General features: G+C 40.3%; 1 protein-coding gene across 1 annotated transcript; it reads right to left on the reverse strand.

Moving 5' to 3' along the window:
• Positions 1-8,693: 8,693 nt before the first annotated feature.
• Positions 8,694-13,860, reverse strand: B3GALT6 (beta-1,3-galactosyltransferase 6). The gene has a single exon (XM_024201661.3). The coding sequence runs from the start codon at positions 13,370-13,372 to the stop codon at positions 12,332-12,334; it is 1,041 nt and encodes a 346-aa protein (XP_024057429.2). The 5' UTR covers positions 13,373-13,860; the 3' UTR covers positions 8,694-12,331.
• Between the last annotated feature and the right edge of the window lie 52 nt (positions 13,861-13,912).

Below are 13,912 nucleotides of genomic sequence, written 5' to 3' on the forward strand. Positions count from 1 at the left end.
GATATAGATGTGAATGTATATCTCACAGTGAGCTAGCAACAAGGATTCAGCTCTGTTTTGTACGCCATAGCTGGAGCTTGGACACAACAGTGGTAGGGGCTTTAGAAATGCTATTGGCAGTGGGTTAAATTGATATAGAATCATAGAATATGAGGGTTGGAAGGGACCTCATCTAGTCCAACCCTCTGCTCAAAGCAGGACCAATCCCCAGACAGATTTTTGCCCCAGATCCCTAAATGGCCCACTCCAGGATTGAACTCACAACCCTGGGTGTAGCAGGCCAATGCTCAAACCACTGAGCTATCCCTCCCCCTATGTAGCTAGAAAAGGGCCCTCTCACTGCATGGGCTAAGGAGGAGAGGGGAGCTATGGCAGAGCACTGCTGTAATCCAGACCAGGGAGAGGAGGGGGAACTCACCAAGACTGTGATTTTAGCAGAGGGGAGGGAGCAGGACTCACCTTTACAGCCCCTTTCTAGTGCGCCAGCTATCCAGGTCACTCTGTGACCAACACACCCACCTGGAATTCTACTCCACTGACCTGGGCTGGATTTGAGCACTGAAGGCCTCACAAAAATCTCATGCCAGTCTCCTGAGCCACTTATGGCCAGTTTTTTAAAGCTATCTAGGCACCTAGTAGGATTTTCAAAAGCGCCTAGGCACCTAACTCCCATTGGGCCCCTAAGCGCTTTTGAAAATCCCACCAGGCACTTATCTACATCCTTAGGAGTCTAAATACCTTTAAAAATCTGTCCCTCACTCTTGGCTGCCTGCCTAGCAAATGAGACACAGAAACAATTGCTCGGGAACTCTCCCCAGGGAGCCGGTAACCTGTTCAGTGTTCATTTTTGTGCCCATGAATACAAGTTTTGAGATTGATTTCATCTTTTCAATTTAATGTTGGTGCTTTGCTTTTATTAGTATTTGCTTTCATTCCAGGCAATAATCCATCTGTAAATGATGTCGACAGCTAAACATTTCCTAGTGGAATTTTAAACCGCGGTCACAGTCAACATTGGCTGCGGGAAAATGATTAGCAAGGCTCTCTGTCGGAAGAAGAGGTGCAGGCAGTGTAAATAAGTTAAATTAATGAATCCTGCTAATTCCATTTGCCCTTAGAAATGAAAACTAACCCAGGAAATCCTATTTGTTTGTATATGGCCCTTCTGAAGAGCATTAATTCCTCATGCCACTGAGGTCACATGGCAACCGTGAGACCATGAAGCAAATCTAGGGAAAAATTACTAGAAGAGAGTATAATTGGTTGTATTATTGTAATACCTAGAGGACCCGATGGTGCTATACGCATGGACAGTAAGACACACTCCCGGTCCTGAAGAGTTTACAATCTAGCAAGGCAAGACAGACAACGTGTGGGTGAATGGACAGTACTGTCATCTCCATTGCACAGAAGGGGCTCAGAGATACAGAAAGATTAAATGGGCTGAGATCACAAAAGGAATCTGTGGCAGAGACATAAATTCAGCCCAATGAACCTACATCACTTCCAGGGTGAAGCTGAATAATGGAAGTAAAGGCTGATGCCTGCATTGAGCGGTGAAGGTCAATTGAGGTAAAAACTGGCAAGCCTGCCAGACCAAAATAAATAAATAAATAATGATTGCATTTCAATTGTGACAAGTTAGTTATACCCTGATTTTCAGAGTTCCTTAGCATCTGGAATTCCCATTAAAGGCAATGGCAGACCTCCCATTGACTTTAATGGTAGAGGATCAGACCCCAAAGGTATTATATTAATATACTACAAATTACAGGATAAATGCAGAAGGCCAGATGCTAATCTCAGCCCCATGTGATTGCACATCTACAACTGCACTTTAATGAAGTTCACCACTGAAACAAGATTGGTATAGGTCAGGATGTACAACAACAGTGTTAACATGCCTTAGGGCATTACTAATACCCCTTTTCCTTGTATATTTATCTTAAAATAATCTAATTAACATCTTGACAGACCTGACATTTCTGAAATCAGAATTTAGAGCATAAAAAAAATTGCTAGCCAGCCCTGAGAATTTAACTGACTGGTAAGTCAATTGATGGAGTAGTTGAACGACAAGGATATGAGAACAAACCTGTAGATTTGCTAAGTTAAAATAAATAAATGGAGCTGACAATAGTGTAATTGTGACTTATTATTGTCATTTTGTTTAAAATATGCTGGGGAGAGGGTGTACTTTAATGTTTTACACCTCCACAGTAATATCAATGGGCCAAATTGTCTCTTAGACCGGAGTCCAGCACAAGATTTAAGCTGATGCTTAAAGTTAAGCACCTGAGGAGTCTCATTGACTGACAAGGATGATTTCATTAAATTTAAGCATGTGGTTGTGCGCTCAGTGGGATTGGGCTTTATACAGGTGATTCCTGAATAGTGGGCTTGAACCTCTGGAATTTGAACTTAAATTCCACCCAGTTGTAGTCATGGGCAAGGTTTCCTCACTGCAGAACAAGGGAGTTTGACCCCTGAAATCTGCAGATCCCGCAACAGACCCACCTCTGTGCTGCTTCTAAGCCGATGGCAGCATGGACCATGGTTTCCCTGCGGCCACTATTTCCCAAACCCCCTTGGTGGGATGGTTTCACATCACAAAGGAGGATCTTGGTTCCCCTACAGGGGTTCAGGACTAGGGTGACAATGCTGAAGCAGCTACCCTACCCACCAAACTATTCAGGAGCCTCTCACCCCACATCCACCTCTGCCCTCCACTCATGAAAGTAGTTGGGGGCAAGTGAAGACTATATAGCCAGACAAGTTTACTGACTGTTTATTGAGGGGGAAATCAACAGCTGTAATTCTATCATTCACAATTATATGACAATAGGGAAAACCAGCTGTGATCTACGTATTTCTGAAGCTAGTTCTGCAAAAATATCAGTACAGCCATATGTAGTACAAAGTGTGGGTCAACCTTTCCCCTTTCCAGGATGAGTGTCAATACTTCTCCACATCACAAGTGGAGCAAGTTTTGTGGTCACAATGAATATGGTCCACATCCAACTTTACATTGGGAGTTCTATTTGAAATGGCAAGATATCAATATATTCATAAATGATTTGGATACTGGCATGGAGACACACTTATAGAGAGTACGCTTACAAAGTTTGTGGATGATACAAAGCTGAGAGGGGTTGCAAGCACTTTGGAGGACAAGCTTAGAATTCAAAACAATCTTGATAACCTGGAGAAATGGTCTGAAATAGACAGGATTAAATTCAATAAGGACAAATGCAAAGCATTTAGGAAGGAATAATCAATTGCACAAATAGAAAATGGTAAATGGCTGCCTGGGAAGGAGTACTGAAGAAAAGGATCTGCGGGTTATAGTGGATCACAAACTAAATATGAGTCAACAATATAATAGTGTTGCAAAAAAAGTGAACATTCTGGGATGTATTAGCAGGAGTGTTGTAAGCAAGTCACAAGAAGTAATTTGGCTCTACTCTGCACTGATAAAACCTCAGCTGGAGTACTGTATCCAGTTCTGGGCACCACACTTCAGGAATAAGGACAAATTGAAGAAAGTCCAGAGGAGAACAACAAAAATGATTAAAGATCTAGAAAACATGACCTATGAGGAACGATGGGAAAAAGTGGGTTTGTTTAGTCTGGATAAGAGAAGACTGAGTGGGGACATAATTTTTTACGTACTTGAAGACTGCTATTGTTATAAAGGAGGGTGATAAATTGTTCCTCTTAACCACTGAGGTCAGGACAAGAAGTAACGAGCTTAAATTGCAGCAAGGGAGATTTAGGTTAGACATTAGGAAAAACTTGCTGTCAGGGTAATTAAGCACTGGAACAAGTTACCTAGGAAGGTTGTGGAATCTCCCATATTGGATGTTTTTAAGAACAGGTTAGACAAACACACACCTGTCAGCAATGGTCTAGATGACCGTTAGTCCTGCCTCAACACAGGGGACCGGACTAGATGACCTACTGGTCATCTAGTCCCTTCCAACCCCACATGTCTATGGTTCTATATCTGCTCAAGGTTCCAAATAAACATGACAAATGAACAAGCCAAACATGCTCAAAAAAAGTTATGGTAGGTGTCCTTTAGCAAAGTCTGCTTCCGCTTCCCCTGGTGTTTAAGAAAAAACAACAACAACAACATACAACAACTTGAGTGTTGAAAGTCTTATCTGCTTTCTACTGCATTGAATGTAGCTCGTGTGCTACATACAAGCAGGTGTGACAATAGTGTTACTAGTATTTAAACTAGTCCTCAGTTTAAGACCACCCCAGAAAACTGGGCAGGTAGCAACCTTTAAATTCTTAAAGAACTTCACAACACATTATTCAAAGAATCCTCCCTCCCAAGCTACAGAGCTACTTCATCCTCAGGTCTGGAGAAGCCTCTGTTGACCCAGTGCCCCTATTTTTTGGGATCGGGAGCCAGATGGCCAGTGAAACCTCTATTCCAGTCTAAATTTGCTTTTGCAGATATTCATTAAACAAAAAGTAAAATCCTACATTAATATAATATTAAATCTGCAACTATAGACCCTGATCTAGCAAAGCACTTAAGCACCCGAGTAATCTCAATGAAGTCAAAGGGACTACTTATGTGTCTAAATTTAAACATGCTTAAATGCTTTTCTGGCTCAAAGCCTTAGCACACGAGTTACATAATGAACGTTAAAGTCTGTATAGCAAAGTTGATTGGCTCACATTGTGTCATCACACAATTTTGTCATTTTTTAGAAACTTACATAATCATTTTTCTTGAGATCTAGCCACATAGGATATTGTCATTTTAGAGTTCAGTTGATTTCTTAACTTACATAAAAAAGGGCTGAAACTAGATACTGAAATAAGGCATGAGTGAAAGCAGTGTGTTATAAGGAATGTCACACTGCAATCTTAACTTTAGCTTTGGCTGTCATTAAAGTGGTAACACAGGTTTGTCTGATCCCAAACACAGAAGCAGTTATAAATGATTAATGTATGCATTTCAGAAGCACTGTCTTTATTTATCAAGTCACTACTTCCCCATGATTGTACATCAGCAAACGCAGTAATATACTTAATACAGATGTCACACTGTGCTGAGCATCTGAGTTATCTCTTCTAATTAGGTCAGAGCTGTTCTTTTTATACCACACTAGAAATCAACCAATATGGCTAGTGATGCCTTACATTTGCTAAACCTTTCCAAATGCTGTATACCAGGGATAACTGCATTGTTTTTATAGGAAGATTAAAATATTAAAAAGGAGACATTAAGTATTGGTACTCCAGGTAGAATTTATTAATGCTCTTTCCTGTCAAGGAAAAACTAACGGGTATTCACAGAGCTGCCAATGAAAACTGGTAACCTTTCACAACCAAAATATAAAATTTGTATAGAGTTGGGAGTAATAACCGGTTATAACTCAAACTCATCTTGGACCTGTAACTAATTCACTTGCAAAATGTTAAACACATAGGATTATTCAAATAAAGACAAGACTTTGTCAGTGCTAGTTTTCTGATCTGTTTCTTTTAATACCGATTTAGCAGTAAGAGAGAAGATGGGTAAGAATATAGTCACTTTTCAATAAGAGCAGAACTCAGCAAACAGGAAAGATGTTTTGAACATGTGCTTTCAGTTGACCAAATTATTCCACTGACATCTGAAAATCACCTGCAGATATTAAAGTGAAGTGTCTTATGTTTTGCCAGAATTTTTAAAACCACTGTCTATAGGATTCGTATATCAGATTAGACATGGAATGTTTGTTTAATGAGTTTGGAGAAGTTCTCAGTTAGGATAGGACCCCAAGCCCATTAAATCAATGGGAGTCGTTCTACTGACTTCATTGTACTGGGATCAAGCCCTTTCATAGCTGCTAACAATTAAAAATGAAGGTAAATATGTGCAGCATTTACCCAAACACTATTTTTAGTATTTTCTGTAAATTATGTACATTATTTATTGTATAAATGTATCCATATCATTGGACCTGATCTTGCAGTGCTAAAGCAGAAAAAAAGACAACCTAGGGAGAAGGTTGATGTAAGCACTGAGATATGTTTTGGACTTGTGTGCATTGTGTTTAATAAATGGAGCCTGGATGCTATTTGGGATTCTGGGCACGATGGTAACATTACATAATTTATGGAAATGGAAATGTTGCACATGAAAGGACTGCATGATTGAGCCAACTGCCTATACCTCTACTACACAACGGTATAGAAAAAAATTAAATATAACCACAGGTCATAGTGAAGTTGACTTTTGTTTCCCATACTATTCAAGAAGTGACCACTACAGCAACAGTCATTTTAATAAAAGTTCTAGCACACAGACATTTATTGGCCAATAAAGGCATAAAACTAAGGAGATGGATAGCTATAACATGCAGTATACAAGATGCTTATCATGAGTACTTTTAGTTTCTTACCATTCTTCTCTATATAAAGGCTGAAAGAAGAGACAACTGAGACCTCTAACTGGCAATGCTTTGTAGCTGAAAACGGGCAACTTCAGTCAATTGTTTAGACCAGGGGTCGGCAACCTTTCAGAAGTGGTGTGCCGAGTCTTCATTTATTCACTCTAATTTAAGGTTTTGTGTGCCAGTAATACATTTGAACATTTTTAGAAAGTCTCTTTCTATAAGTCTATAATATATAACTAAACTATTGTTGTATGTAAAGTAAATAAGGTTTTAAAAATGTTTAAGCAGCTTCATTTAAAATTTAAATTAAAATGCAGAGCCCCCCAGACCGGTGGCCAGAACCCCGGCAGTGTGAGTGCCACTGAAAATCAGCTTGCGTGCCGCCTTCGGCACGCGTGCCATAGGTTGCCTACCCCTGGTTTAGACTATATTGGGCACAAAACCTCAACTATTTTCTTGTTTCTAAAGGCACACTTTATAACCGGCAACTTTCAGCTTCAAGAAAGTCCAGTAAATAAACTAATGCACTCCTACAGCTGACTAGATATTTGATAAAAACGGAGGGTGGTCTGTATTAGAAGATAAGAATTAAACTAGCAAAGTAGCATACCAGGAATGAAATAGTTTAAAGATATTTCACAGAGGTATACAAAGCAACATCTGCAGGAATATTCTGGATAGCATGTCCTAAATGACCATTTCTATACACGCTCTATTGCCAGCTTACGTCAAGTATCCAGCAACATTAAATTCTACTTCCACGAATTTCCGATCCACTCCAGAATCATAGTTGAAGTGCAAGGCATAATCACCTTCCAATACTCCTAATGTTTTTCTTAATCCAAGTTACAAAAATAATAACCTTAATGCCAGGAAAAATTCAATGCAGTTGTGGCATGCAATAGTTCCTTCAGTAGTTCAAAGGCCAAAATAAATTGATGTAAAGTACATAAAAGGAAATATCTGCCACAATTAGCACATTTTAAAGCCGAACTTCTGCATTCTTTATACAGACAAGGTTAGACAGCAGGGAAATCAAATGCTTAAAAGCACAGGTATTTGTTTTCCTGGTAGCTGTTTCTGACAGCTCCAAGAAGAGTATTTAGAAGTCAGTTACTTATTTACCTAAAATAGTTCCAGGCCTTACTGGGCAATATTTTTTTAAAATAGCAAAACTTTTTAATTGAGTTGTTAAATTTTTAATATAAGACGACTCAGCTAGTTCACTTTTACACATTAAACAAGATCACTAATCATTCTGCATGCCATTTAAAAAAAATCACTCAAAAGGAAAGCAAAATTTCTCTGTTTTTCTATTTGAATTTACATCAGAGCGACCACTTCAAGAGGAATTCAATCGGTGCACCAAAATCTTTTGGTCTTGCACTTGAAACACAATCATGGTAATAGGATTTTATGAAGGACCTAATTTAAAGCATGCACCTTCTAATATGGATGATAGACAATTCTAGATGTACAATTTGAAAACTATTAAAGAAATCATCTAGTGAATAACAAAAAAAAGGTTAAAAATGCTTTTAATGTTCTGTCAAATAGCATAGTTTTACTATAGCCCTGCAAAGAACACAAGTGTAATATTAATATAATACTTCAAATAAACAGTGACTTGCAGCCCACATCAACTGATATTTAGAAAATTGTTTAGGTCAACTGAGGTGAGCCATCTTCCTCTGGTCTTCCAGGGAAGAGTCCTGTGGATGTTTTCTATAACACAATAATAGTAACAAGTATAAATGGCAGACACATTTTTTTTTAAATGAGGAACTCCCTTAGAAGTCAGCTGAAATGTTATTTAATAAAAGTTTGATTCCATATCATTAATTTAACACAGAAATAAAAAAATTACAAATGAATATATTTTGGGCCTGATCTTGCTTCTATTAAAATCAGTGGCAAAACTCCCACTAACTTCAATACAAGGATCTTTAAGGATAGGCCAAAATACTTTTTACTTGTTAGGATCAGATGTTAGGCATTGTGGGTGAAATCCTGGCCCCAGTGAAGATAATGGACTTTCCCATTAGCTTCAAAGGGGCCAGGATTTCACCTTGTTTTTCAAACAGCAGTACAGGACGTCTAATCACCTAAATCATGAAATCCTTATAGTGCATTAAATTTTTGTGATGTCACCATCCCTTGTAAAAGAAATACAGAACTCAATCATAAGGTCAGAAAAACAATTTTCAGCTATTTTGTTTTAAAATATATTTGTCCTTTAACCCTGTATTTTATATATGTGTGTAGGCATGCGCATGTGCTGTTCCGGATCTGGGATGTTAAATGCTATTTTTAAAATATAGGTTCATAATTAAATGCAAACAAAATGTTTTAGTGCAACAATTAAGTTTGAAATATCAAGCACTTGAAAGTCAAGCAATGTAGAACATTGCCTGGGTAAAGTTACTTGATATTTAACCTTAACATTGCATTAGCAGTAGGTTTTTTACCTGTGACTTCCTAATTAAAGAAATACAGCTCTTGAGTTATTTGGCTTATGAAGCGGATAATGATCCTGGATTTATAATAATGACTTCCGGGTCACCAATTCTCTTTGCTTATTAACTCAGCAGACTCTCTGCCTCAGTGACTAACAGAACCAACCTTAAAACACTTTTTAAACTCACTGAACTGCAATTTATTTGGCTTGCAGATCTTGAAAACTTTGCCAGTTCTACTGAACATCCAACATGCAAAATAGCAGTCATTAAAAATTCAACTTTGGAATTTTTAAAGTGTCAATCAGATCTACAAAGTTAGACAGGTTTGAAATTTTTTTTATCTTGAGGCACTTTAGAGTTTTTCCAAGCATAAATATTCTGATCAGAACATATGGGAAAATGTTTTTTTCTATATTCCAGAACATAAAAAAAATAGATCAACTTACGTAAGTCATACCTTCCAAAACAATTAATTTTTGAGCTGAGGTAAAACATAGGTAATTCCAGACCAGAAGGACTTTGTTACTCAAATTTGTTGTTAGACTAGAACAAGATTTCAAATAGAACTATATTCACCACAATAATTTATGGACTTAATTCTGCAAGGTGCTGAGCACTCTGGTCTTGATTTTAATTTAAGTATGTGAATAGTCCCAGTGAAATCAAGAGGACTACTCATATGTTTAAGTAAGTGCTTTGCAAGAGGAAGCTCCATATTCTTGGAACTCAGAGGCACAGCAAGAACTCAGTATTCTACAAAAAAGTTAACCAGTGTGTGTGTGTTCGCATTTGTATATTTTTCTATGGGCCAGCTGTCACATGGGATTTGACAATTAATTTTCCATTCTTCTGAAGCTCAAACTTCTCATCCTCACATGAAAGCTCTGAAAGGAGGACCTTTCAAAAAGCAAAGCAAAACAAAACAAAGCAACAACAAAGAAGCGACAATGCCCGTGACTTACATAAACACTGATATTTAGACAAATGGGTGATCAGTACAATCTTACCAGGTTAAGAGAGTCATGCAGCAGATTTTTGGATCTACAACTTAGACCCTGACTATTTAAATTAGGAACTGTACATCAATAAATTAAAGCATTTCACGAATAATACTTGTGAAACTTAACACACTTTCTTAAATAATTATAAAATGATACTTAGCTATCTTGAGCTTTTAACAATACATAGTACATTTATAATATTTATAAATAAATTATCACAATTACAAACACTGAATTATATGTGTACAATACTAATTTAGCCCAAAGACCAAAGAGACATACAGACTTTAAAAGTATTACTGAAACCAATTTAATTTCTTGCAACCGGGTGAAGTCTTAAACTTTTTGTTCTGCGGGAATATATTCCACTGAAGGGCACATCTTCAGTAAGTGTCACTATGTCAAAGTACAAAAAACTGGATGCATCAGAGTAAATAAGTTACTTTTTCGAGGTCTTCATTAATTAATTTTGTTTTTAGAAGGAAAGTTACAGAATGTATTGTTGAAACACAATGTAAATAAGGAGTTATTTTCCTTTCCAACAGGGCTTTGGAGCGGAGCGTGGAGCTGGAGCGCGGAGCAGCTCCGGAGCAGTGGAGCTGCAGGTTTTTGCCTGGAGCTGGAGCGGAGCTCCAAAGCCCTGTTTGGAAAAGAGTTTTTTTCCACTTAATCCTCTCAAGCAATTGTTTAAAACTAGATAGAAGAAGTGGATTTTAATGAAGAGAAAATAAATACACTTGATTCCTTTGGAATAAATTACTAAATCGGGTCTGAAAAGCAAAAATGTTATGATGTCAGCACCAACGCTTATTATTTAAAGTTGAAGTCTCCCTCCACAGGTAAGAGAAAGAGGTGTACCGTCCAGTGAGAGAAAGAAATAATAATAGTATGAAATGCCCTGTGCAACAAACCGTAAGAAAGTCTGAAGACTGTGAACATGCCCTTTAGGCATCAACTTTAAAGCGGTGTCTTTACTAGACAAGAGATCTGTTGCTGACAAGGGTTTTCAGAAGGGAGTCCGCCGAACCAGTGTGGACAAAGGTGTAATTGTGTGCACAGATGGAACCATTTTCAACACCATTACGGGATGTCAGGATTATTCAGAGTCACACAACTAAAAGTCTGCACAGAAAATGTGCTAGAATTATTTGAGAGTGTAATGCATTCTGTCACTGTGCTAAAAGTAGCCCATTTATACTCTCAGTTAAACACCAAACATGCTCGATAACCCTTGTCAGCAATGGATTCATTTGTAGTGTAGACAGGACTATATTGAAGTGAAAAAATAAATCCCAGTCATTTACATACCATATTAGCAACTAAAGTAACCTATTCTTCAGATTTTTTTTTTTGAACACAGAATTATTACTTTAAAAATCCAGTCCAGATAACTTGATAAAGTTTTGTACTTCCAATTTGAGACATTATAGGTCCAATCCTGCTAACTCTTACTCACACAGATAATCCTTACTGATGTAAGTAGTCCTATTGTTTGCATAATTAGATCATATACTTCTCGGTGTGATTTTTTTTGTAAAAATTAGGAAATTAAGATTTCTTTGTACACAATGCACTTGGAGAATACAAGCACAGCTTCTAATCCCAATAACTGAGTGCTAGGTTTGTAGCATAAATGTTTACTTCCAAATCAAGATAGTTGAGAACCTATCCTAATACTGCAATATGGCATAACACATACGCTTTTCCAAATACAGACCAATTTAGTAGCTGCCAGATAATCCAGATTACATAGTATATCATAAACCATTTAAAAAAAAAGATTGAAGATTTAAATTCAGGGATATTACCCAAGACCTATTATAATTAAATCAGAACACTTTCTAAAGACTGGACACACCCTCCCCTCCCTCAGCGAGAGTATAAAGTAACCAGTGCAAATATCTGACAAACGCTTCCCTTCATTTAGATGCCAGACCAGTGGTTCTAACCAGCCACCTGCTTCCACTGGCACTAGCAACTGATTTGCTCTCTCTTTATTACAGTCTTCAAAACTTGCCAATATGGTTGGCCAAAACGACACTTTTTCCTTGCAAAAATTAAACAGCAGACATTATTTTCACAATCTCGGGGATGGTGTGAAGGCATGACATGTTCTTAACAAACAAACTTTGGAATCTGGGACACATCTTCCAATCTGCTCTGCATCCAAGTTATTTAAAAAAAAAGTTTGCTTTTCCCCCCCTTTGCACTAAGTTCCATCACATAACCTTTCCCACACTTTTCCCCTTTATTCCTGTGTTTTGTGTATCTGTAGACAAATCACAGCACTTCAGTGGCTTTTATGAATTATGGTGCTATGTTGGTCCTGCACACAGTCTTGATACATGAATCGTGCAAAATCTCAGAATAATTTTTAAGCCTTACATACAGGGGGTGTCCCCATATGACACTGATCCAGCTCAGAGAGGTCCCCTTTGATACTTTGCCCTTCCTTTTTCCAAAACTTTCAGGGGATGCCATCTTTCCTTTGGCAACACTGTGAAGGAGGCACTCCCCAGTCATACATGTAGGATAGCCTGAGCTTAACCTCCTCCTTGCAGAGCTTCCCTTCTTTGGCCAAAGTCTGATGCTTCTCTAACATGTCCTCAATGCTCTGCTTGTGAGTGACAATATACTTATTGTTGCAGCCCCGGGACTTGTATTCAGTGTCAAAACGTGGGTCATGCACCCTCTTCACATCAACAGGAGCCAGCCAAGCACCCAGAGACACATCTTCACTCTGCCACATGTTGAAATAGTCTTGGCTGAGTCGCAGGTAATGCACCAGGTCTGCAGAGAGCACATAGCCACCACCCAGGGCGTAAGGCAGGTAGTAGTCACACAGGAGCCAGGTGCTCTCTTTCCATTTGCCACCCGACTTCACTCGACCACGGCCAGAAAAGAAACCCCAGTAGAGACGACGTGGCTCCTTGGCCCTCAGCTCTTCCACGAGTACATCCAGGCGTACAAAGGTGTCATCATCAGCCTTGAGGACAAAGCGGAAATCCAAATGCAGATCAAGCCAGACATACATTGCCAGGACCTTGGCAGTCAGGTTCTCATAGGAATCACGAAGCTCAGGCAGCAACAGCAGGTCCCGGTGACGGCTCTGCTCCAACTCTAAGCTGTGAAGCTCCTCCCCAGCCAGGCTGCCTGTGCCTATCACGAAACGACACCAGATGTCGTCCTGAGGGGGCCGGCCAGCCATAGAGAGCCAGGTGCTGCGGATGATACTGCGGCGCTCCGTATACTTGGGGCCGCTGGCGATGAGGACAGCCAGGAAAGCCGTCTCCTCAGGGGGTAGCGGGGCTGCCGGTAGGGGTGGCCCGGCTCCCACTCCACTGCGGGGCGGCTGAGGTGCCTGGTTGTGGGGCAGACCCCGACCTGGCAAGGGCCTGAGGCTCTCTGAGGTGCACTTGGCCAGGTAGAGCAGGACCACAGCGAAGAGCGCCAGGCCACCCAGGCCCAGCGCTGTCTTGTGGCGGCACAGGAGCCGCAGCAGCTTCATTGTGGCGGGGAGAGACACCGACGCCTCCTCGGGGGCCGAGGCGAGAACCAGGCCCAAGGATGCTATGGGCAACCCCTTCTTAGGTCAGCGCCAGGCCAGGCCCAACCCTCACACTTCCCTCCTCCTGGCCGGGCAGGACGAGGGCAGCGCAAACCTCGGCCCCCACAACGGATCTTGCCCCTCAGCACCTCGCACGGCCCTGAGGATTAGGTGGGAATCGCAGCAGCCCAGCCCCCTTCCTGCAGAATGTCCTGGATGGAGACTGGTACGGGTAGCGGGCTGGGAGACTCTTCCTCTCCAAGCACAGTGAGGGCGCCACAAGTCCCCTCAGCAGCGGCTTCATGCCCTGGTCCCTCCACCTCTTTCTCTTCGTTCACGGAGCCGTGTCGGTAGAGCAGCTCCGTCGCTGCCGAGTCAGCGTTAGCAGCACCTGCTGCTGGGCCGGCTGCCCCTGTGCCAGGGGGAGACACTCGGACAGGGGGAGGGGCTGAGATCCTAGGGTGACCAGATGCAAGAATAAAATATTGGAACACATGGTTG

Source organism: Terrapene carolina, unplaced genomic scaffold (genome assembly GCF_002925995.2).
Source record: "Terrapene carolina triunguis isolate 2854851 unplaced genomic scaffold, T_m_triunguis-2.0 Scaffold714, whole genome shotgun sequence".
In the NCBI taxonomy this organism is placed as follows: Eukaryota; Metazoa; Chordata; order Testudines; family Emydidae; genus Terrapene; species Terrapene triunguis.